Raw genomic sequence first — 22,857 nt, 5'->3', positions numbered from 1 at the left:
CCAGCTCAAGATCGTCACCATCAACTGCTACTCTGCTTCCAAGTCGGGCTCTTTCCCGATCAGAGTCACCGGCAAGCAGGTAATTGGTCTTCGACGCATTGATCCTCAAACCAATCCTAGCGGCCTCGCGTTTCAGTCGAGTATACGCCTCGCATACTGCCACAGATGTCCTTCCGATGATGTCAATGTCATCCGCGAAGCCCAGGAATTGGAGAGATCGGGAGAAAATCGTGCCCCGTATGTCGAAGCCCGCGCTTCTCAGGCCACCTTCCAGAGCGATGTTAAACAGTAGACAGGAGAGTCCGTCCCCTTGCCTCAGACCCCGGTGTGAGTCAAACGGCTCCGAAAGCATGTTCGACACTGTACCACTGTGCACTGTACCCCATCCAAGGTGGCCCTTAACAGCCGTACCAGCTTCCCAGGGAATCCGTACTGCTGCATGGTGTTCCATAGCTCCATTCGATCTATGGTGTCATAGGCCGCCTTGAAATCAATAAATAGGTGGTGCGTAGGGATCTGGTGCTCTCGGCATTTCTGGAGGATCTGCCGTAGAGTAAAGATTTGGTCGGTGGTAGATTTGCCTCCAACAAATCCTGCCTGGTAGCTTCCAACGAAATCTGTAGCAAGGGGCGCAAGTCTGCAGAAAAGTATTCGGGACAGGATCTTATAGGCAGCATTCAGGACTGTGATGGCTCGGAAGTTAGCACAGTCCAATCTGTCGCCCTTTTTGTAGACTGGGTGTATGACACCCAGTTTCCACTCATCCGGTAGTTCTTCCTGGTCCCAAACTCTTCTGATCAGCCAGTGGATGTTAACGGCAAGCCTCTCCGGTCCCAACTTGAACAGCTCAGCTACCAGCCCATCGCTGCCAGCTGACTTGTTACATTTCAACTGTTTGATGGCGCTGACGACTTCGTCCAAGGATGGCGGGGGCACTTCGTCATAGTCGTGTTCGTTATCGTAGGGCTGCTCAATTCTGCATCTTGCGCTTCGCCTGGTATCCACTGCTTCTGCTCCGTTAAGGTGTCCGTCATAGAAGCACTTCCACCTGTCAATCACCTCCCGCTCGTCCGACAGTATGTCTCCTTCCACGTTACGGCACATCGCGATCGTAGGAGTAAAACCGCTTCTTGCCGTCTTCAACATCCTGTAGAACTTGCGGGTTTCCCCCGACTGAGAGAGCTGTTGCATCAGTTGCTCGTCCGACTCTTCAAAGCTGCGCTTCTTGTCCTGGAAGAGTCGGGTCTGCTGCCTTCTCAGTCGTCTATAGTTTTCCACGTTCTGCCGGGTCTCGCGCTGGAGCATTCGGGTGCGCGCTGCGTTCTTCTCGGATAGTGCTCGTCTGCACTCATCATCAAACCATTCCTTCATCTGGTTACGTGTTACGCGGCCAATTATTCGCTCGGCCGTGCTGCTGATGGCTTGCTCCACTATTCGCCAGTGGTCGTTGAGTGACATCGCCTCGGTGGTGGTATCCTCCGGCAGCGCCTCCCCCAGCGCGATCGCGAAGTCTCTCGCCACATCAGCTTGCTTCAGCCGATCTGTATTGAGCCTTGGGGTGGGCTGGGATCGTAGCCTATTGGCTACGCTGAGTTTCTGGCGTAACTTAACCATAACCAGGAAATGGTCTGAGTCGACGTTTGCTCCTCTGTATGTCCGTACGTCGATAATGTCCGAGAAGTGCCTTCCATCAATGAGAACGTGGTCAATCTGGGAATATGTCTTCTGTGGTGATCTCCAGGTGTAGCTGAATCGAGGTGTGTGTTGGAAGAAGGTGCTGCGGATAGTCATGTGCTTGGAGGAGGCGAAGTTTATAAGGCGAAGCCCATTGTCGTTCGTCAGCTGGTGGGCGCTGAAACATCCTATTGTGGGTTTAAATGCTTCCTCCCGTCCGACCTGAGCGTTGAAGTCACCGATGACAATCTTGACGTCGTGTTGTGGGCAGCGGTCGTACTCCCTCTCCAGCTGCGTATAAAAGTTGTCCTTATCATCATCGGTGCTTCCAAGATGTGGACTGTGCACGTTAATAATGCTCAGGTTGAAGAACCTCCCACGTATCCTCAATCTGCACATCCTTTCGTTGATCGGCCACCATCCGATCACTCGCTTCCGCATCTCACCTATGACCAGGAACGCCGTACCTAGCTCATGCTTTTCTCCACCACTTTGGTAGATCGTGCAATCGCTTCGATAGGGGCGCTCTGTAACTCCTTTCCAACGCACCTCCTGAAGTGCTACTACTCCGAAGCCGCGGGTCCTAACCTCATCCGCAAGAATGCGGGTACTTCCGGGTGCTGTGAGGGATCTGCAGTTCCATGTTCCAAGTTTCCAATCATTAATCCTTTTTCGTAGCGTAGGTCGTTTGCCGTAGTTCCGAATCGAATTACCTTCTTGGTTTCTGTACGTTGCTTTTGTATTGGTGGTGGCTTGCAAGGCCTCTCCCCCAACCCCCTGTCTCGTCGGAGGACCTACGCTTCACAGCTGTTTGAAGTCCCGTGTGAAGCCAGGACAAAAGAGAGAACCAGCCGCCCCTGACATGGAGAACAGACGCTGGTATCTCTCCCTCCCCCCAATTCAGCCATATCACTCATCCTCCCAAGGGGTTGGGTTTCCCCGTATACCCAAGTTCAGATATTCGGAGAGACATGTTACCGCTCTGTACGTCGTGGACGTATTGGGTAGCTGTAGGGAATGGAGAGCCTATGTTATCTTTCTAGAAGCTTCGGATCCATTCCCGTATCAGTGAAGTATTGCTACTACCCTGCCAACAGAGCAAACCCTACACCCGGTCTCGTATCGGGTGCCAAAAAACTTAGTCTCCCTGTTCAGAAGGGCCAAAGCTCTCTCTTCGACATTGGATCTAAGAGGTTTCACTGGTTTTATTATTCCCAGCGTCTCAAGGGAGAAAATGTTCTTCACCGAGGCGATGTGATAGTTTTAATGTTCTTTGCTGGAGGTAGCATCCGCCGTCGAATGTGGTCCATAAACTACCCATCCTAAACGAGTTTGAGATGCGAATGGCTCGTGATCTCCTCCTTCTGCATTTCTCAATGCTTTTCCTAGATGGAAATTGTCTACACCAATCAATATTTGTGGGACGACATTGCTGAAAGATGTTAGAGGCAGTCTCTTTAGATGCGCGAATTTTTCGATAAGTTGGGTAGCCATCATAGTTTGTGCGGGTAGTGTCAAATTTTTCATAGTGTGCACCTTTGTCATTTGGTATACGGTCGCTCCTGGGTAATCACCCGAGATCCGCACTGCTAGTTCCTCCGAATCTCGAATGGGTGAATTATAAGGTGAACATGATGGTATAATAATACCATCATTTAACATTTTGTTAATTTGTTTATCGACTTCATTTTTTAAGGATTGGGGATAATGATAAATTTTACCATATACCGGTTCGTTGTCCGAATAGTTGCTTCAATCTTCGTAGTAAAAGGCGTAGTTTTTCGTCTGGTGGCTGGAAAAGATCTTGAAATTTATCAAGTAGCGAGTATAATTTTTCCTTTTCTTTAGAACATAGATGTTCATCCCGAATTTGTATTTGTTGTAATTTCTTGGAAAGTATGCAATTTTAAAGGTATTACTCCTTTTTTGTTAATGGTTAGTTTTTTTGCTGCAGTGTCTATTACTGCTTTTAATTCTGTAATTGTGTCATGGTCAATTATCGCATCAAATGTCTTAAGTCCATTTAAGTGGAAAAATAATTACACATTTATATCCGAATAAGGTTAAAACAATTTTACCTGAGAATACTTTTCTATCTTTATGTCTCCTCCCACTGAAGAAACAAAAAATGGTTTTTCAATTTGATGCGAAATTCTCGCATATTTAGATTGGATGAAATTTTTATTTGAACCTGTATCAATAAGAATTTTTAATGGCTCTTCTCGATTACCATAAGAAAGAAAATATGGCAACGAGGACTTTAGCCTAAAAAATTAAGCTCTGCGTTTCGAACCATACTTTCATCGTTGCGATACTCTTGGTAGATTTGTCTTGCTTCCATATTAAACGTTCTTGGCCTTTTAAGTGGACGATGCTGATTTGAATTGCTTGGCCGATTCGTGTAGTTAATTTGTCGCGAGTGTATAGATGGATCAACTTCCATTGGCTGTGGCCTGGAATGTTGGAATGGCCTATGCGGTTTGGGCATAAAATTGGGGGCATTATATGTTCTCATTGGTGGATTTGGAGGAACATATCTCCTATTAGCGTGATTATATGTTCTTTGTTGTAAAATAGACTTCGTGGGTATTGGCGGATAATTGTTTCTCAGGTTTGAGAAATTTCTCGGTTGTCCCTTGCGGACAAGGTCTCACGATCGTTTTTCTATATTCTGCATTTTGAAAATCGATGCAGTAGCTATAAGCTGCGGCCAGAGATTTTGGCTCGATATTTCATATGAATTTACTTAGGTCTCCATTAAAACCTGTTGTAAAGGCATCGATGGCCTTTCGATTGCACGTTTCAATTAGTCATTTGATAGCTTCAGGATGACTGAATCTGTCATCCGATTTTATTTGATTCGCGATGAGCGACAATGTTCTGTTAACCTCATCATAGTATATCTCCAGTGATCGTCCCTTTTGTTTAGAGCTCATTAGTTGATAGTCTAACGTTTCTAGATCACGTTTTTCTCCGTAATATGTGTGCAGAATTTTTTTTATATGGAATCAATTGATTCCAACGTAAGATGCTACTAATGCGTCGTTTGCTTCTTTTATAACTTTCCTCCGTATGGCCTTGCACATCATATGATATTTATTCTGTTGGGCCAAAGGAAAGCTAGAATTTGTCTGATATAGCCGTACTAGGCTTTCTGCATCATCTATCCAACAATTAAGTTCTCTGGAATCTCCTGTGAAAGTTGGTAAATGCTTCACAGTTTCCGGAATTTTTTCAAATGAGGTTGTATCAATGGCTACTCCGTTCATGTCTGCGAAAAATATCGCAGGATCTTCGTTGTTTGTTGATGATGTACTGGCTGAGACACTTTCTAAACTAGCCAATCGTGACAGAATTTGTTGGATTTGGCTTTCCATTTTTCTGTCCCTTTTAATTTTTAAGTTTTTGAACTGGAGATAAGATTTTTCAGCTTAAAACAATAACTGTACGCTTTTTCAGGATATGTATGTCCTTTTTTTAGTGTGGGTTAATACGCTTTTGAGACAACTCTCTTCTTTTTCAACACTTTTATTTTTCAAAACACTATTATTCCTCAAAACACTTTTACCGTTTCTACTTACTTTCAAATTTTATTACTTACAGTAATATGTTGATGCTACATTGAATTTATTACTTACAGCAATATGGTTGTAGCCAAACCCTTCATGGTAATCTTTGTTAGATGCATCGTTCCTTTCAAGTGCAACTGCGGTTGTCCCTTTTTCCTGAAACGAGTGATTAGCTGTCCAGGTGACTCAGGTCGCTGGTTGACGTCTGCTTGTAGCGGTCCGGTGACGGTAGAAAATGATTTACTCACTTCACACTTTCAATCCCTGAATACACGTTAGTTTCACTGATTTTATCACTCGATCATTTACTTCTAACGCGAACCGTTAGCTTTACCTTGAAGGGTCCTTATTCCCCCACCTTGGTGTGTCCCTGATCTTCGTTTATAGAGAAGTCAAGGTTTAATCGCGTTAGATCCTGTTTGTTCTTAGAACCTCCGCTCGCGACAGCCCTAGCATAAACAAAACATTCCTTCACGATTGCCCTAGCATAAACTAAACATCCGTTCGTACAGCTTATCGTAGGGTTGCCTTGACGGTGCTCTGGATCATTCCACGTTGGGGTGTTTATGTTGCTGATGTGACATTTTTGTTATTTACTGTTTCCAACAGTCGCGAATTACTCGAATTTGGTATTGCTGATCGGACTATCTCGATGTTGCTAACTCATCCTCACTGAAATCGTCGTCGCTAGCGCTCTCCCCAGATTCATCGTTGCTGTAGCGCTTCCGCACGTTCCGTGCCGAGGTTCGACTTCCGCGTGCCGGCGCACGAGTAGATCTTCGTTTACCAGCATCCGAGTCCGATCTAGCGTAAGGGTTATGATCAGATCCGCTGTCCGATCCACGGCGAGCCCGTCGACCTCGACACACTTTAAATTTTTCTTTCTCTTCCTCCTCGGAGGTGTTGTCATCTACGTATAAGGAATTATCTTGGGAACCACGATCAGGAGTTGATCGCTTCGGAGACCCGCTAGGAGACTTCGAGGATGCATTTTCACCCGCAGCTGGTGCACTTCGCTTCACAGGAATTTTCTTCTTTGGTGAAGCGGTCGTTGCAATATGGCATGGTCCAGAGACGATCCAACCAAGGCACGTTTTGCATGCTAATGGCTCACCTGGCCTGCCCTCCACGCCCTCTCGAAGAGGTTTTCCAAGGTGAGCATTATCAATCCCGATTAGAATCCTGGACACCGCCTTGTGGTAGGATTTCACTGACAGTCCCTTTAGATAAGTTAATTGTTCCATCGACAGTGATTGTGTCGGGAGTGATAACTTGGTCTCGCTGAGTGCCTTTGTGGGTATTATTTCGCCTCTGGGTATTATTTCGCCTCTAACTTCGTTATGGCGCGTTTTCCATCAGTATTTATATGCGCCTACTGCGATGGCAATTTGCTTCACCATGACCGAATAAGTGACAATTTCGGCATCGTTCCTCGTTTGTTACAGTAAAACATGAAGTAAACACGATGATGGTTTATTACACGCACATTTTTAAATTCACCTAAGTTTATTTTTAGTACATACCAACAATCAATTATTGACAAAGAATAAATCTATTTAAAAATGTATTACAATCATCGCTTGTTACTAGAATACTTGAACACTAACATAAACTTATACAAAATAATATAAACAATTCAGTAGGGCAAACATCATCCCTTATCATCCTCCTGGAACGCGCGGCACTCTTGCACCCTGTGTACGTGGAGGACCGGACTGTATCTCCTGTGGAGTTGGATTCATGGGGATAGACAGTCGTCGGCGTTTGGCTGCAGAAGTCGTTTCCTTATCTTCCTGTGGCCGTGGACGTCGGAATCCACTAAACTCACCCTCTTCCGGGTTCCTGTGAATTTGAGCTGTTGATTCTAAGGACATTCCTCTAGGAGACTTTTGCAATGTCACGTTCGAGGGCCTAGGACTTTCCGGCCATACATACGAATCCTGGGTAGAATATTGCTGAGAGCTCACATTGCCAGGCTCACTGTCTGTTATTCCTAAGGACTCTGGTGGACTTGCCCTTGTCATCGAACTAGAACTCGACGATGAAGATGGTGGGTCTCGTGCCACCAAAATATCAGTAGGAAAACTTTCAATCGAGGAAGATTTTTGACTCGCCGAATCTCCTTGCGATTTTCTCTCCGTACGGCTCGAAATTCTCAAGTGTAGCGTCGTGCGATCGACCATAATATCAAATTTATCGCTCAATCTCGTATTTAAACTTCTGTCGCGATAGCAACTGCGGATTTCGTTCTCCTTTCGAATGATATCTTCGTACATGTCCACCAAGGACAAATACTTGTTAAAAGGCAGACGATGAACCGCAGGGAAAATTTTCAACAATGTTTTCAACTTCCTGGGAAACGGCTTCGGCTTGGTGACCATTTTTCTGATTTCAGGATAGATTTTTGCATGTTCCGTTATAATGACTCTGTCCGTGCTAAAATATCTATCATCATACGGATTTGAGTATTCGTAACCCTTGAAAATGGACAAAAACTCCAAATTGTTGAACAAGCTTTCATCCCGATAGAACACCCGTTGCTTCGCAGGATCCGGTTTGGGTAGACAATTTACACAGAAAAAATTGTGCGAAGACTTCAGTATCGGAGACAGAAATTCCATTGCCTTTTTAGAGGATACGTAAAAAATAAACGGTGTAAAACACAAACATTTACAACACCGCGGAAAGCAGTGAACATCATGTTTTTGATAATTGTAACAACGTGAATTTTCAATTCAAGTCATGATTATTGCTTAACAGTCGGTTAAGCGCTTTACGCGCCTTAGTTTACAAATTTAAAGTGCACGTTTCGAATAGAACACTTAGTTATAGAACACTTAGTGAAATGAAGCAGATACATAGACTAGTCTTCGTATCGTTTCTTTTGGATAGAAAATTTTTAACCGCAGTAGGCGCGATTTTACATTCAGCAAGCGCTAAGATAAGATCCTTAGTAGACATGTCTTTTTTTTGCGGGCAGTTGGTGAGTATAGAAACAGGTATTGGAATTTTTTATCACTGTTTGGAGTCCTCAACGCCTGTTATTGTTAAAATTATACCTTTGAATGATGTTGCTCGATGTGCTGGATATTACAATTTGAGACACTTGCAACTGAAAGGTGCGTTCTGGCAATTGTGCGATTTTATTTTTCTGGCATAAATCAAATATCTTTACGTGATTACCTATATCTATTCTCATGTTTTTCCAAAAGAATAGCTCTCCAATTCTTTTCCTCATTCCTCAACTTCAGGCGCAACGCTCATCAATGCAAACAATGCCGCTACGATGGCTTCTACAAGTTTTTGTTTGATGGTCATTTTCTTCTTCTGACGCACCAACCAACCGTTTTTTAAGTAATAAAAATTGTAGTGTGTTATCACTTAAAAGCATAATTTTCATTTGGATCATTCTTAATAGATAACTAACCAACGTTCCCTGCACCTTGGAGCATCTACGCTAGAGAGTGGTTCTGAGCCGTTACATTGTATCTACAGATTAAACATATAGGTTCTGCCTAAACTGTCACTACGAGTTTAAAATTATAAACAGCATGTTAGCTGATATTGGATAGCACAAGGCCATCTATTGGGGCGAACCCCACTTTATCCTCAAAGATAACTTAAAGCTTAAAAAAAACCTTAATCTATACCTTAAACCTAACTACACACTACTCAAAAATTTCACCTTAGAAAGATCCCGGATCAACGCAGAGGTGGAGTTCCCGGAGGTGAGTTATAGACGCATGGAATCGGCTTCAATGCGCTCACTTATCAAAAGGAATCCTGCATCTAGATGCAGTTCACTTGAGGGGTATCTAATAGGCAGTTTGAGAATCATTATCAGAAACTTGTTCTGGATTCTCTGCACTACTATCATATTCGCGTTTGAGCAATTGCTCCAAACATTGAATCCGTACATCAGCACCGTCAAGCCAACTTGCCGATAGATAATAAGCTTATTATCCCTCGACAGTCCCGAGTGGCGCTTGATGAATGGATACACACTCGTCAAGAGGTTAATTGTTTTGGTAGCAAGATGATCTACATGCTTCTTAAAAAAAACTTTTCGATCAATGGAAACCCTGAGGTAGCGCACATCAGCGGACCAAGGATTTCGAAATTTTGCAGGGTGATGGGTTCATCCTTACGCACCAAGAAAGCCATAGTTAGTTAGTTAGTCAGTTAAATTTATTTAAAATTTCATCAATATCAGTTTTACTACTTTTTTTTTACTTTTAGTAACTAGTACTATTTACAAACATTTGATTTAGTCTACTGAATTTCTTATCAATGCTTATATACTGGCATTGCATTTACGATCATACATTACATTACATTTCGACATGGTTTTGTGGATTCTGGGTATCTTACATTGCCACATGCTGGGTATCAGATTTAATGCCTTTATACTTTACCAAGGAGGGACCCTTAGCGATGCTTTTAAAAATTTGTTTTGAGTTTTTTGTATCTTTAACATGTGGGATTTGGCACAGTGGTTCCAAACAGGCGAGGCGTATGTAATAAAGGGTCTAATTAGAGCTTGAGATATCAGTAATTTATTGTTTAAATTGAGTTTCGATTTTCTATTTAAGAAGGGATATAGAATTTTGCATCATTTTTTTACATTTGATAATAAGGTTATCAGTATGTGTTTTGAATACCTGCCTTTTTCTGAGGAATAAACTCAGATATTTTATTGAGTTTTCTTAAGGTATGTTGATGTTTTCCATATTTAAAATACTGTGAGAAAGTTTTAGATGGCTAGTTCTTCTTGAGAAGGAAATTGCTTCAGATTTGAAGCCATTTTGTTTTAGCTTCCAATCTTTACAGTATTTAGAGTATTGTTTTAAGGTTGTATTTAAGTTTTTAATGATTCATTTAGGATAGCTAGATGATGACCAGAGAGCAATGTTGTCTGCATAAAAGAATTGTTCACATTTGTGTATAGATGGAATATCAGATGTATATATGTTGAAAAACATTGGAGACAAGACACTGCCCTGTGGTACACCTGCCGTAGGGGAATAGGACTCAGACGTCTAGTTTGAAATGTGAATTTCCTTTATCCGTTTTGAAATAAAGGACTTTATTATATTGATTAGATAGGTTGGGTAGTTTCATTTGATGAGCTTGTAAATTAATCCTTGGTGCCATATAGAGTCAAAAGCTTTTGCGGTATCAAGTAAAACTTATCCCGTCGGTTGTTTGCTTTGTCTATCATGTGAAATATTTTTTATCAATCTCTGAAGATGATGCGTAGTAGATAGAGCAGGACGGAAACCAAATCGATTGTCAGGAGCTATATTATTACTTGAAGTGTGCAGTGCTAGTCTGGATTCTAGTTAGTTATCAGGCGCTACAACCGCTTGGCGGTCTTGGCCTGCTCCAGGAGAAACTGGAACCGCTCGCGGTCGAGCGCCGTCGTCTGCCAATCGTTGATCCCGGCCTTTTTGGCGGACGCATCCACGCCATCACTCCATCTCAGTTTGGGCCTACCACGCCTCCTCTGTCCATGTGGGCAGCCTAAAAGGACTTTACGGGCTGGGTCGTCCGGTGCCATTCTAATGACATGACCAGCCCACCGGAGCCTGGCGAGTCTAATTCGCTGCACGACAGTGAGGCTATCGTACAGTTCGTAGAGCTCGTCATTGTATCGGCTCCTCCATTGCCCTTCCACACATACGGGGCCAAAAATTCTTCTGAGCATCTTCCTCTCGAACGCGGCTAAGAGGGTTTCGTCAGTTTTGGACAAGGTCCATGTCTGAGAGGCGTATGTGAGTATTGGAACTATGAGTGTTTTATATAGTTCCAGCTTCAGCCGTCGCGACAGGTATTTTGAGTGGAGAAGTTTCCTCAGGCTGTAGTATGACCGGTTGGCTGCCAGCACCCTTGCGCGTAATTCAACTTCTATGCTACTGTTGGTGCTGACTTTTGACCCAAGATAGGTGAAGTTTTGGACGACTTCAAAGGTTCGCTCACCTATCTGTACGTCACCCCTGCGTAGACTCGCATTAGTATTTGTTAGCAGGGCCGCTGACGGTGCCACCATCATTTTGGTTTTTGCCTCGTTAATCTTCATTAATTCCTAGCTTGTTCCTAGTGATCATTCCTAGCTTGTTTTAATCTGTCCCTAACTACCTTACCGAGGCGCCTAAACGCCTGGTATTGGGCCCTATCTCCTGATCGCTGGAAGCGACGCCTCATAGAGTTTCGCAACTTTATGAGGCGTTTCGTTTCCTCGTCTATCTCTACTAACCTTGTTTTTATAGCTACCCTGGGTACCGAGCTATTCTCGGCTACCCTTAAGCTGCTTACGAGGCTAGTGATGGCTGCGTCGATGTCCTCCATCGTCGTAAGGGGTACTCCCGTGTCGAGGTTGTCACTGACGATCCGCTTGAAGTTGCTCCAGTTGGCCGCTCGGTAGTTAAGCTGCTGCAGCGACCGTGGGGTCAGATCCTCTTCACTCAGTCCGGAGGATTCCATGCGTGGGATTTTCTCCGTCCGCTCGTCATTATCGTTATCGACCGCAGGGGAGCGTCCTCGCTTATTCGACGATACCGCGGTGCTAACTGACATCGTTTTCAAGGACGACGAAGCAGCCGTTCCTGCAAATGTTGATGCGCCTGAACATGGTTGAATGCTAGACTGTGACTCATGTGTTGGCGAAAACAGCGACCGTTTTGATTTCAATACCCGTGCCTCTGAGAATATAGAACGATCTGTTTGTTTGCTGTTGCTGCCGTAAGCGCGTGCAGAGGCCGTCACACCACCATTCTGAGGGCTGAGGAAAAGGGCCCGTTTTGATGTTTCACGAGTAGCCGGGACGTGGACCGGTTGGGTACCTGGTTTAGAACTAGTAACAACGTGCCTCAGTGTCAAGCTTTTGCTGGATGATCCAGGGGTCCGTCGATGGGGTGACTTTTTTCCGCCTGGAGTCCTACGTTTAGGAGTTTTAATTTTATTTTTCCTACGGTTGTCCGATTTTTTGGGATCTAGAAACACTTGTCTGGTATTGCATACTCTGTGCGGGTTTAACTTCCTAAGTGAATTTGCGTTAATAATGCCCCTTCCACTGCTGCTTGTTGCACATTTGCTGTCGCTATTACTAAGTAAACTCTCGGACGAAAATGTTGCCCTGCGTTTTGCCAGATGGCTTAGTCGCCTACCGGGCGATTGGCTCAATAATTTCAGTCGTTGATTCCGTTTTTTTGCACTTGACTGCAAAATAGTCATATTAAAGGAAGAGCTCGTTTCCACGCTTAGATAGCGTTCGATGTATTTCAAGCTTAACAATTCAAACATTTCCGTTGCCAACGATCGGTTATAGTGCAGCCCATGAGCACGGTGCTTCGTTAACTCGGGCCATGCGATGTTCGCCAAATCGGCCAATGTTTGAGTTGGCTTGCTAAGGCACTCCTGCGCTTTTTTATCTTCCATCCCGGCAGTAGCACTACTCGTTTGTGTTGTCCGTTGCTTCCCGGGCACTGTCCGACTTACTCAAGCTATGCGCCGCTAACCACCGCTCAGCATTACTGTGATAAATTGCAAGCATACTCCCGACGTCGATAGCTGAGTACGTTAACGCTGGAGGCGGTGGAATACCGGCAAGCGACATCTGTAACCGTTTCAACAAAGTACGCTCTATACGATCCACTTTACTCTCGTCTACACACTCTAACTCCCTCGAGGACATTCCACTGGTACGTTGGTACGCGCGTGAAAGACTTTCGTCATTCTTCTTTTTGTCGTCCACCGTATCGTCATCTTCCGCAAACATATCTGGCGACTGTTCATTCTCGTAATGAGTCAACGATTTGTTCTCTTTTGTTAACAGTTCACACGTTTCGTTTAGTGTTTTCTCTTGAGCAGCTTCATCACACTCATAAGAACCTGAAGCTTTCGGCTTTATCTGTACGAAGCCATAACTACTAGAAATAGTTGAATCTTCCAGAGCACAGTTTGTTACTCGTCCTGTGCCCTCTATCAATGGGCTTATTTTGCCATTGAACGAGAGATCGGAACCCCTGAACAAATTCGCACGCCGCCTTTGCTGCTCGTCGTCACTGCCCAGTTTTTTGTCTACCGCATTACAGCTATCGTCAGAGGCTAGCAAACCGGGTGGTATAGATTTTGTGTGACTAGAACCACGATGAAGGGTACAATCGTTCGTTCGGGGAACAATAATTCTTCTTTAAGTTCCATGATCGTTTTTGCTCTATATAGCGTCGCTCTTGTTCTAGCCTCAGCTGTTATGCCATCCGCAATGTACTCCACGAGGCTGCTTTCGTCAATCTCGGCATTGCTTGCTATTCGCTGCATTTCGTACACATATTCTAATGCGGATTCGCTTTGCTTCTTATGCCGCGTAACGAGCCGCCGATGTACATCGCTCGCGCGGATGATAGGCCCAAACTCTTTAATCAATGCCGCTCGCAGGGCAGCATATGACGCAACATCTTTTAGAGTCAGTATAAAACTTCGGGCTACTCCGGCCATTTTCCTACGCGTCATAATGAACTTTTGTTCATCAGTCCACCTTGCCATGGTAGCAACTCCCTCGAATTCATGGAACCAAGCTTTGATATCGCGATTTACGTCCTCGCCATATGCTTCGATCGAATCCTCCACATCACGAAACGAGTAAGGTTGCATGATTTCAGCTCTATTTGGTGCGGATTTCGGCTCAACTTCAGACATAGAAGCCTCCGCATCGTGAAAACCAGTCACACCTGTAACATCGTTGTCGAACTGTCCGTTAGCTTGCGCCTCGATCAAGCGCGCCGCCAAATCCTCCTTGGTGCCCGTTACGGCCAATCCAGCGTCTTCGCACTTTCGCACTAATCCTGTGCGCGTAAATTCTTCCACTAATTTTTCCATTGTCACTTTTGACTGCTTAGCACACAGCAATAACACCACAAACGGTTTCACCCCGCTAACGCAGCTCACGACAATTCTGCGCGTTCAGCGCATAATTACATACGGCTAAACCACGCGCACCCAGCGCCGATAACACCACACGCACACAGCTCTATCACGCGCACACAGCACCGATACCGCACACAGCTCTATCACGCGCACACAGCGCCGATAACACACAAGACTCTACTCGGTACACAACCGTTTCTGGGAAATTCGCCATCCCACTTCTGACACCAAATGTAAGGAAAAAGTACAGTCGGAAGGGAAAAAAACACGCAGATTGAATCTATTCGGTCTTCGCTCGATGATTATTTTTCTAGAGGTTGACAATGACTGACTCTCTTACCCGCGATCGCTGCCTTTATAGCCTACGGGTGACACTATCACCTTTTCACATTTATAATATTGTTTAGGTAGATGACAGCTTTGATTGATAGTCTCTTGATGGAAGCATTATTGACTCTATCTGGATACGTGGATACGGGGATCTTTTTATTTGATTCGTTTTATAACTTTTATAATGTCTTTGGGTTTAAATAAGTGTTGAGTGTTTATTTTGTTCAATTGGTGGGTTCTGGAAAACTGTTGTATGGTTGATTTGATTTGGTGCTCGAGTGGGCTAGTGTCAATTGTTACGTTATGAGCCAGTTTCTGAATGCTTCACTATAAAACATAAAACTGATAACTTATGTTCAATTAGGTTTATCAAAACTAAAATGAGCTTTTTGTCCTATGATTAAGTCCATGCTCTTGCCATCATTTATTGTGAGTGATTTTTATCAAGGCTAGGATTTCTGCAGGAATTACGAGGTTATAACTGCCCGGCGATCTGGTTGGGACTACACTGTCATGAGCTGTATTTATGATAGAACTGATATTAATAATCATATTATCTATTTGGGTGTGGGTATGGATTTTATCTAGAGTGAATTCAGATGGGTTTTGGAGTTGATGAGATGTTTAGAATGTAGCCAATTTGCATTTATATAACCGTAAATGAATTTGTCGGAATTAATGCTAATATTTTCCTTTAAAACTGAAAACGATACTAGAAGATGTTCGGAGGAAAAGTGTATAGAAGTTTTCAGCTCTGAGAACTCAAGACTATTGTTGCTAAGTGCAGCATCAATTGTTGATGGATTGCGTTTTGCATCTGCGAGGAAGTGAGTGAGTGTGTTTGGATAGTAAACAGTGAACTGACCTTTTTGAATTTTATGAAATAGGTATTTGCCGTCTGAGTTTGTGCATGCATAGATCCACATGTGATGACGGGCATTTAAATCCCCACAAATTATATAGTTTAAATCCCCACAAATTATATTTTTTAGTTTCGTAAGATTACTAATATCTTTTTTAAATGTACTGACTGATGTATTCGCACCAGGATGGTAGGCCGCCACTATAGAAATTGGTCCATTATTCTTTGATACTGTAATGCCTATTACTTCGATAAGGTTAAGTTTAAAAGAACTCATATGTCTGAAAGCTAGATTGTTTCTGGCAAGCATACGGACCCCTCCTTTAATACTGCATACTATATCTAACCAGCGTGTCGCATAATTTAGTATATTGAACCTATGCTCATATTTTAAAAAAGTTTCAACTATTACCATAACATCTATGTTTGTTTTTCTTCAAAAACCGTGTTAATTTTGTTTTTTTACTAAGAACGGCGTTGGCGTTCCAGTATGAAATATTTGCATATTGGTTCGATTCCATTATTTAGGGAAACAATAATTGCTTACCACTTCAAATATTGCGGTGATTTGTTGCTGTTTAGTGTTACACACCCGTAGCGTACAAAAAAATAAATACTATTTCAGTAAGTTCAGTTGCGTTGAAAAGCTCTTTATTGTTGTGGGCTGCGACGTTACTTCATTTAATGTTACGGAACCTGTACTGCGGGGAGTGGGCTTGGATGGTAAGGCAGGGAACGCGTTATCCGCAAAAAAATCTCTTCCCATTGGTTTCGGCACTGATTTAATGGAATTAACTGAGCGTTTCTGGGTAGCCCGTGAAGTTAGAAGAGTGATTGCCTTCACAAATTGCACATTTGAGTTTGTTTTTCGGTACTAACCCATTCTCACTAGCCTCACCTTCTGTTAGGGGATATTACTGGAACGTGGATACCAGCACATTTATTATAGATAGCTGGATGATGGCAGTTAGCGGCTCTGTGTCCAAATGTTTGGAAACGTTTGCGCTGGATTGGCCCTTGTATATTTGAATAGTAGGTCCAGCATACTCTTCAATTGTTTAGTGCGTTCATACTGCGAAGCAGCGGCATTGAAATACTTTATTTAGGGAAGTGTAGCAAAAAAGTGGCATGCTCGTTATATTTCTCATTTCGAATCGTAAATTTCTTTACGGCTAAAGGCTTGATCTCTTCTTTTACTAATACCTCAAGGACTTCCTCAGTTGGCTCACCAGACTATACCCTAGTTTGATCAGCAGAATTGAAGATCAAGTTCTGTTTCTCACTTTCTATTTCAGCTAGTGGTGGGAGTGATATTTTGAAGAATCCGACACTTCTCCTGATACCAATAATAACTCCCCCACCGCGCCTACTCCTTGACGAGTTGTTGCGATCGTGACAAATAATGTCATATCCGTAGAAGGTTACTTTTTTTCTTCTACGAGCCAAGTTTGTGCAAGAGCAAACACGTCCGTGTTTAGCTATTAATGCTTTGAAAAAGTCTTTTTTCAAAGGAAACTCATACAATATCATTGGATTATGTTGGCCATTGTAAGTCTCAATAGTCCAGTTGTATTAATGAACTTAAAGTAGACCACTGCCCGAGCCATTTGCATAGTGCACAGGGAGTCCAATAATTCCTATATAGAAATTAGCTCCTGAAATGCTTGACGATGGGTACGCAGTTTCGTCGCTGGCCTGGTTTGTGGAGCAGTTAAGAGAGCTGATTACAAGGAGATTTTGTCTCCCTAGGAGACCTAACCTTTTTGAGGATTTTTCTGCGATGTTTCAAGACTGCTCTCTTCACTCTTACAGCCAACTGTGAAATTGCGGTAGCTAAACATACAGGTTCGGTGATTGAAACACAAGACTCCTCATTCATGAGATTGTAGCCGTTGGAACCCATAAGAACAGCTGCGTATGAACCGAGCGAGCCTGTTGGAATTGGAGTTTTTATAGCTCAGATTGCGGTTTTTTATAAACTGAATAATCCCACAATCTGTGCCATGTTTTTTTGCATTGCACGCATTTGAATGGGTTAACAGTGCATTCCGTCGCATGGTGTGGTCGTTAGTATTTGTTGCAGGTAGTTTTATTACTGCAGAATATTTTTGAGTTACCTGTTTGTATACAGTTCTCTCCGGTAGCCACCCTGGGAACAAAAGTTCTAGCAACTGGGATATGGAGAACCTCAAAAACTAAAGTGTGGAAGAGCCGTTCCCTCAAACGTGACTCACTGGGATTTCCTTTCCATGTATAGATTTTAGCCATCAATGATGGTAGTCGAGTACAACGGGTGGACGGCGGTTACCCTGACTGCAGGAACAATGAAGTTTCGAAAGCCCCCTATCCGAATTTTAGGAGATCCGCAATGCGGATTTCGAGATCCATCGATCTCGATTACGATAATGCGTTATTCGGGGATGCACTTTAAATGCTACTTAAAGCTTTGTTGAATATTACGGCAGTCTCAAACTGACCGTTCAGGGTCGATGATAGCACTAGAGTTGAGCTCGAGAGCTGCTCTACAACCAAATTTTCAGAAGTACGATTGCTGTTTACCCGGACGTAATGACCTCGTAGAGCAAATATTATTTCGCAAATAATATTACTACTGATTATGGCGAATTACTTGTGTTATTGAAATGCCTTAGATTGTTGTCCTTACGCAAGCGCACTTTTTTCAATTCACTAGCCTATTCTACAGAAGTTTGTTATTTTTTTCCAAAAAATCGCAATTTTTCTGACATTTTACTCGTTACTCGACTCGATAATGCTGTTGAAATTATAACGTGATTCAATTAACATATTCCTGATATGTTATACGTTGTGCAATAACGGTGTTTCTGTTTATTAATCTACAGAAGCTCGTCCATCACAAAATGGGTTTAAAAATTTAAAATTTTCTTTCATGACGCGTAGCTTTTTCCATTTAGTTATGATGTTGGTTCATGTTCAAGTTCCTAGTTTTCAGTTTTCAATAATAAATTTTCAAATTTTATTTGTACTGTTGCATTTTGACTGGTTTTTTCCATGAACACAAACATGTATCACAAAGAAAAACATTAAGTAAAAGGCATTGTACAATTGGCATTGTACATTAATCCGAATAAATAATAAATAATGATAATAAAGTGTTTGGAAAATTTTGAGGGGGCTCGATAGCCGAAGCGTTAGCGTACGACATGCACTGACTATTCAGCTACGTGAAATGTTCAAGAAGCCGTAGCAAGAACAGGCATGGATTGTACGGTTTTTGAGCCATTTAATAAGAATAAGATGGAAATGTTAGCAAACATTAATATGTAAAGGTATAAAAGATTAATTAGGTATAATTTATTCCATAACTTACAAAATGCATCCTAGGAGAAAACGGTTAGAGCTTTTGAACTATGAAAACATATGAAAAATATTCAGAAAGATTTAGTCTTCTACGTTCATGTATAGTACTTGGATTACGTTACAGAACGTGATCCTTTTAGGGATATTTTATAGTACTTAGATGCCGAAAACATTGTTTTACATTCAGCGTTGAGCTACGTTTTATTGCATGTAACATATGTTTATTTGTTTGTGTATTGTAAGTTTTATTGTACAATAAAAGAATATTGTTATTTTCAATTTTTGTTCACATCGTTTAAGTTCAGTTCTGAAGCATCCGAAATTTTGGAAACTTGAAAACCAGAAAAACTGAAAATACATGCATATAGTTCGGGAATAGCACTTAGGGGTCCATCCAATATTACTGTGTCATTATTTATTTTCACCTATTATGCCATTTTGCCTATTATAGTTGACGCAGACACATTCATATAACCCTGATGAAATTTCTTTGTCGAACTAATAATCATTTCGTTCAATATATGGATTAACATTCCTCAAGTATATAAAATATATACCAGATATTTAGTGCCTACCTGAAGTAAAAAAAGCACAAATAAATAGCATGACAATCCTACTAAATATTAAGATTTATTTAGAAGGATTAGATATAAAATTTCATTGTTGTTTGTCACCTCGTTTTATATCTATCTGTCAGACCAACGGAAATGGTCGTAGCTAGTCCGAGCTACCCATTGGCGGCTTTAACTACAAATATTATACTTTTTTCGGCCAATAACTTTTTTTAACATTTTGTCAATGATGTGAGCTGAAAGATGGAAAAACAAAATCATTCGATGAGTAACAGAAGTATATAGCCTAAAGTAATCCCATATATCCTGCTATGACAATCCTAACTGACTGCTATTAGAATAAAGTTCCATTAATTTTTAAAATAAAACAGCGTAAGTGTCTCCTTCAGGTTTGTTCTTTATTATACCCTCAATTATTTATTACCTTTGTCTATTTTACCGAAATAAATTTATTATCTTTGCTATTGACTATAAAGCCACTTTTTTCACCGTTACGAGTTATTATAGCACATAGAACAAGGAATAAATGCATAAATGAATCGATAGTTTAATCAAACATTTAATTCAGAAATAACTAAAACGAAATTGATAAATGACACAGAATGATTAATATATGAAATGGAAGAATGATCAAGGTTCGAAAGAATATAACATCTGAAGCGGTCATCGTCGCCTCGTAATCATAATCTGAGTCGTAAGCATAAGCAGAAGTGTCGTCTATCGATCGCACGGTCACGTCGCCTCGTAGTCATAATCTGAGACGTAAGCATAAGCAGAAGTGTCGTCTATCGATCGTGCGATCACACTGCACCGTAGGTTAAAATTATTATACATTTGTAAGCAAGATCGTTAGCAAGTGTCTCGGGCCAAGTAGGTATCGAGGGAACCCGAACACATGTCTACGATCAGTTGGTATCGGGAAGCGTACGAATAAATGTCACAAGTGAAGTGAACAAGTGTTTTTATATTGTCACCGCACTCTTCTCGGACAACTCCCTCTTCTCCACCAGGCCTGACGACGCTCCTGGCCAGACGCTGCTTCTACATCTGGTGACAGCGGTACCTCGCAACAGCGCGCTGGTTTGCCAAATCTCAGGTAGGTAAAGAGGTAGGTATAAGTAGATTAAAAATATAACATATACATAAGATTAATAGATAATCCGAAACACAGCTCCTGTGCAAGTGAAAACCGCAATCGGTAGTGAAACAAAAGTGCGTTTGCGTAGAGTAAACAATTTAGGGTCTTTTAATAACATATTCGCCATAATAAGTGGTTAATTCCGGACGAGCGAAAGAGTATTTGCTCTGCGAGGCCGCTAAGTCCGGGTAAATACCGAACGAAATTCTGAAAAGTTGGTTGCGGATCAGCCCTCGAGTTCAACTCCAGTGCTATCGTCGACACTGAACGATCAGTCTCGAGACTGCCGCAAAAACCTGCAAAGCTTTAAGCAGTACTTAAAGACCTTAAAGCAAGACTTTGCCAACGATAGTCTTAAAATAGAGAGAGCACTAAACTTCTCTACAGAAAAAATGGCTCATGAATTTCCAATGGAACGGGCGATCAAATGTATCCCCGAATATCGCGGTGTCGCCGCCGAGCTTGATGGTTTTCTTCACCAGGCGGACTGTTTTGCGTCCCAAATACCTGAGGGTGAGCCTGAAGAACCACTAATACAGGTGGTTATGATGAAATTAAAAGGGCCTGCTGCCTCTTATTTTTCACGAGTGTACAGTGAATCGTGGGACGAAGTTAGAAGGAAGATAAATAAGTATTTTGGGGAACAAGTGAGGTTGGAAGAAATTTTTCACCAAGTGGAAACACTACAACAAAACCACCGTGAAAAATTTACTTCGTACAAGGAAAGAGTTTTGAAAATAAAAGACCACATCGATAACTACGATGAAAGTCTCAATGAGCAATCCTATGCATATAGGAAACTCAGAATTAATTTTTTGGCTAGGCTTCGGGATCGTAGCCTGATAAATATTGCTAGAAGCAATAAAAATCTTCCTTTAGAACAGTTGCTTGACATGCTTGAGGAAGAATGTGCAATGGCCGAGCAAATATCTCAGATAGAAAAGCGGCTACCGAAGCAACCGCCCATGTTCACAAATCATTCGAATAGCAATAGCTATCGCAATAAATCGAACAATAGGTTCTTCAATAGCAGCAATGAGAGATGGCAAAGCCACTACCAACACTCAAACCCACCACCATGGCATAACTATTCAACACCGAATCAGCAAAATTATAGTGGGTCATATTTGAATCCGCATGCTTCGCAATATACACCCGAGTCATTTTCGCAATTTCAGCCAAATAACATTTCGCACTCCTTTTTGCCCGCACACAATTCTACAACGAATGTGATGCACGAAAAACCATTGCATTTGCAAAACCCTATGGAGTATCAGACACATAAACGACCCTTTCAAAATAATTATAACCGGACTGCAATTAATAAAAATCATCCAAAAAACTAGATGTAGGGGGTCTGATAAATAGCCACCTTGCCAGTCCCCCGAAAATTAAACCAATTTTTTTAAATCATCAACAAGAATTCCTTACGAAACCAAATCAAACAAATGGTAATAATATACCCAAGAAAACTAGTATCGAGCACAACGAAGTTCTTAAGATCAATTGCGCGAATAATAACATTTTTTTTGTACGGGTCTCCACAACAACCGTTCGGAGCGAGATTTTGGACTATGTACTCGACTCAGGTGCCGGCTACAACCTGTTAAGCTGGGAGGTAGCAGTACGACTAGGAGAAGAACTAATTGATAAACAAGATAGAATAAAACTTTCTGGTTTCAACGGAACTCAATCCGAAACAGAAGGTTCAATCCTGGCAAAATTGCATATTGGTGAGTCAATTTATGATGTTAAATTCTTCTTCATAAAAAAACTTCTCGTATCAGGCATCTTAGGAGCTCCGTTTTTAAAAAAATACATGATCACTATAAGCGAAAATTTTGAAACTATTACTTCAAAAAAATCAAACGCAAAAGATGACAATTGTGATAAGGCTAACGGGATCATTCTAAGCCAAGCAAATATGGCAAACATAATCGAAAAGGAAACGCAATCGATAGCTGCATCTACGTTCCCAGAAGAACCAATCGAACACAAATTAGCAAGTTTTTCAAAACTAGACGAAAAAAACCTAGACTATGATATTTTGGAAATGAAGCAGAAAAGCCACGTGTACGGAGAAAACCGTTTAAACATGCTTTCAAAAAAAAATTAATCTTAGCCACGTCACTGAAAACGAACGTAACGATTTGTTGAAAATTCTCGATAAACATAGTGAACAATTTTTTTTAGACGGTGATAAACTGACGGTCACCGGGGCTACATGTCACGAAATTGAAACCTCTACCAACATTCCTATAAATAAAAGACAATATAGATTCCCAGCAGCTATCACTTCTCAAATAAAAGAACAAATTGAAGAAATGCTTGCTCAAGGAATAATTAAACCTAGCAACAGCCCCTGGAATGCCCCCGTTCTATGCGTGCCAAAAAAACCGGACGAAAACGGACAAGTTCGCTACAGGATTGTAGTCGACTACAGAGCTT

General features: G+C 41.9%; 1 protein-coding gene across 1 annotated transcript in view; it reads right to left on the bottom strand.

Annotated features, from left to right (window-relative positions):
* The window catches only part of LOC128728989 (uncharacterized), a 158,646-nt gene that overhangs the window by 11,479 nt on the left and 124,310 nt on the right, over window positions 1-22,857 (bottom strand). The window contains exons 2-3 of the mRNA XM_053822639.1: window positions 12,719-13,349; window positions 11,500-12,684 (exon numbers count right to left, since the gene is read on the bottom strand). Coding sequence (XP_053678614.1) covers window positions 11,500-12,684; window positions 12,719-13,349 — 1,816 coding nt within the window. The remainder of the gene's footprint in view (window positions 1-11,499; window positions 12,685-12,718; window positions 13,350-22,857) is intronic.

The sequence above is a fragment of the Anopheles nili genome, chromosome X, assembly GCF_943737925.1.
Source record: "Anopheles nili chromosome X, idAnoNiliSN_F5_01, whole genome shotgun sequence".
In the NCBI taxonomy this organism is placed as follows: domain Eukaryota; kingdom Metazoa; phylum Arthropoda; class Insecta; order Diptera; family Culicidae; genus Anopheles; species Anopheles nili.
The sequence above is the reverse complement of the archived record's forward strand: the minus strand, read 5'-3'. Positions and strand labels throughout refer to the sequence as shown.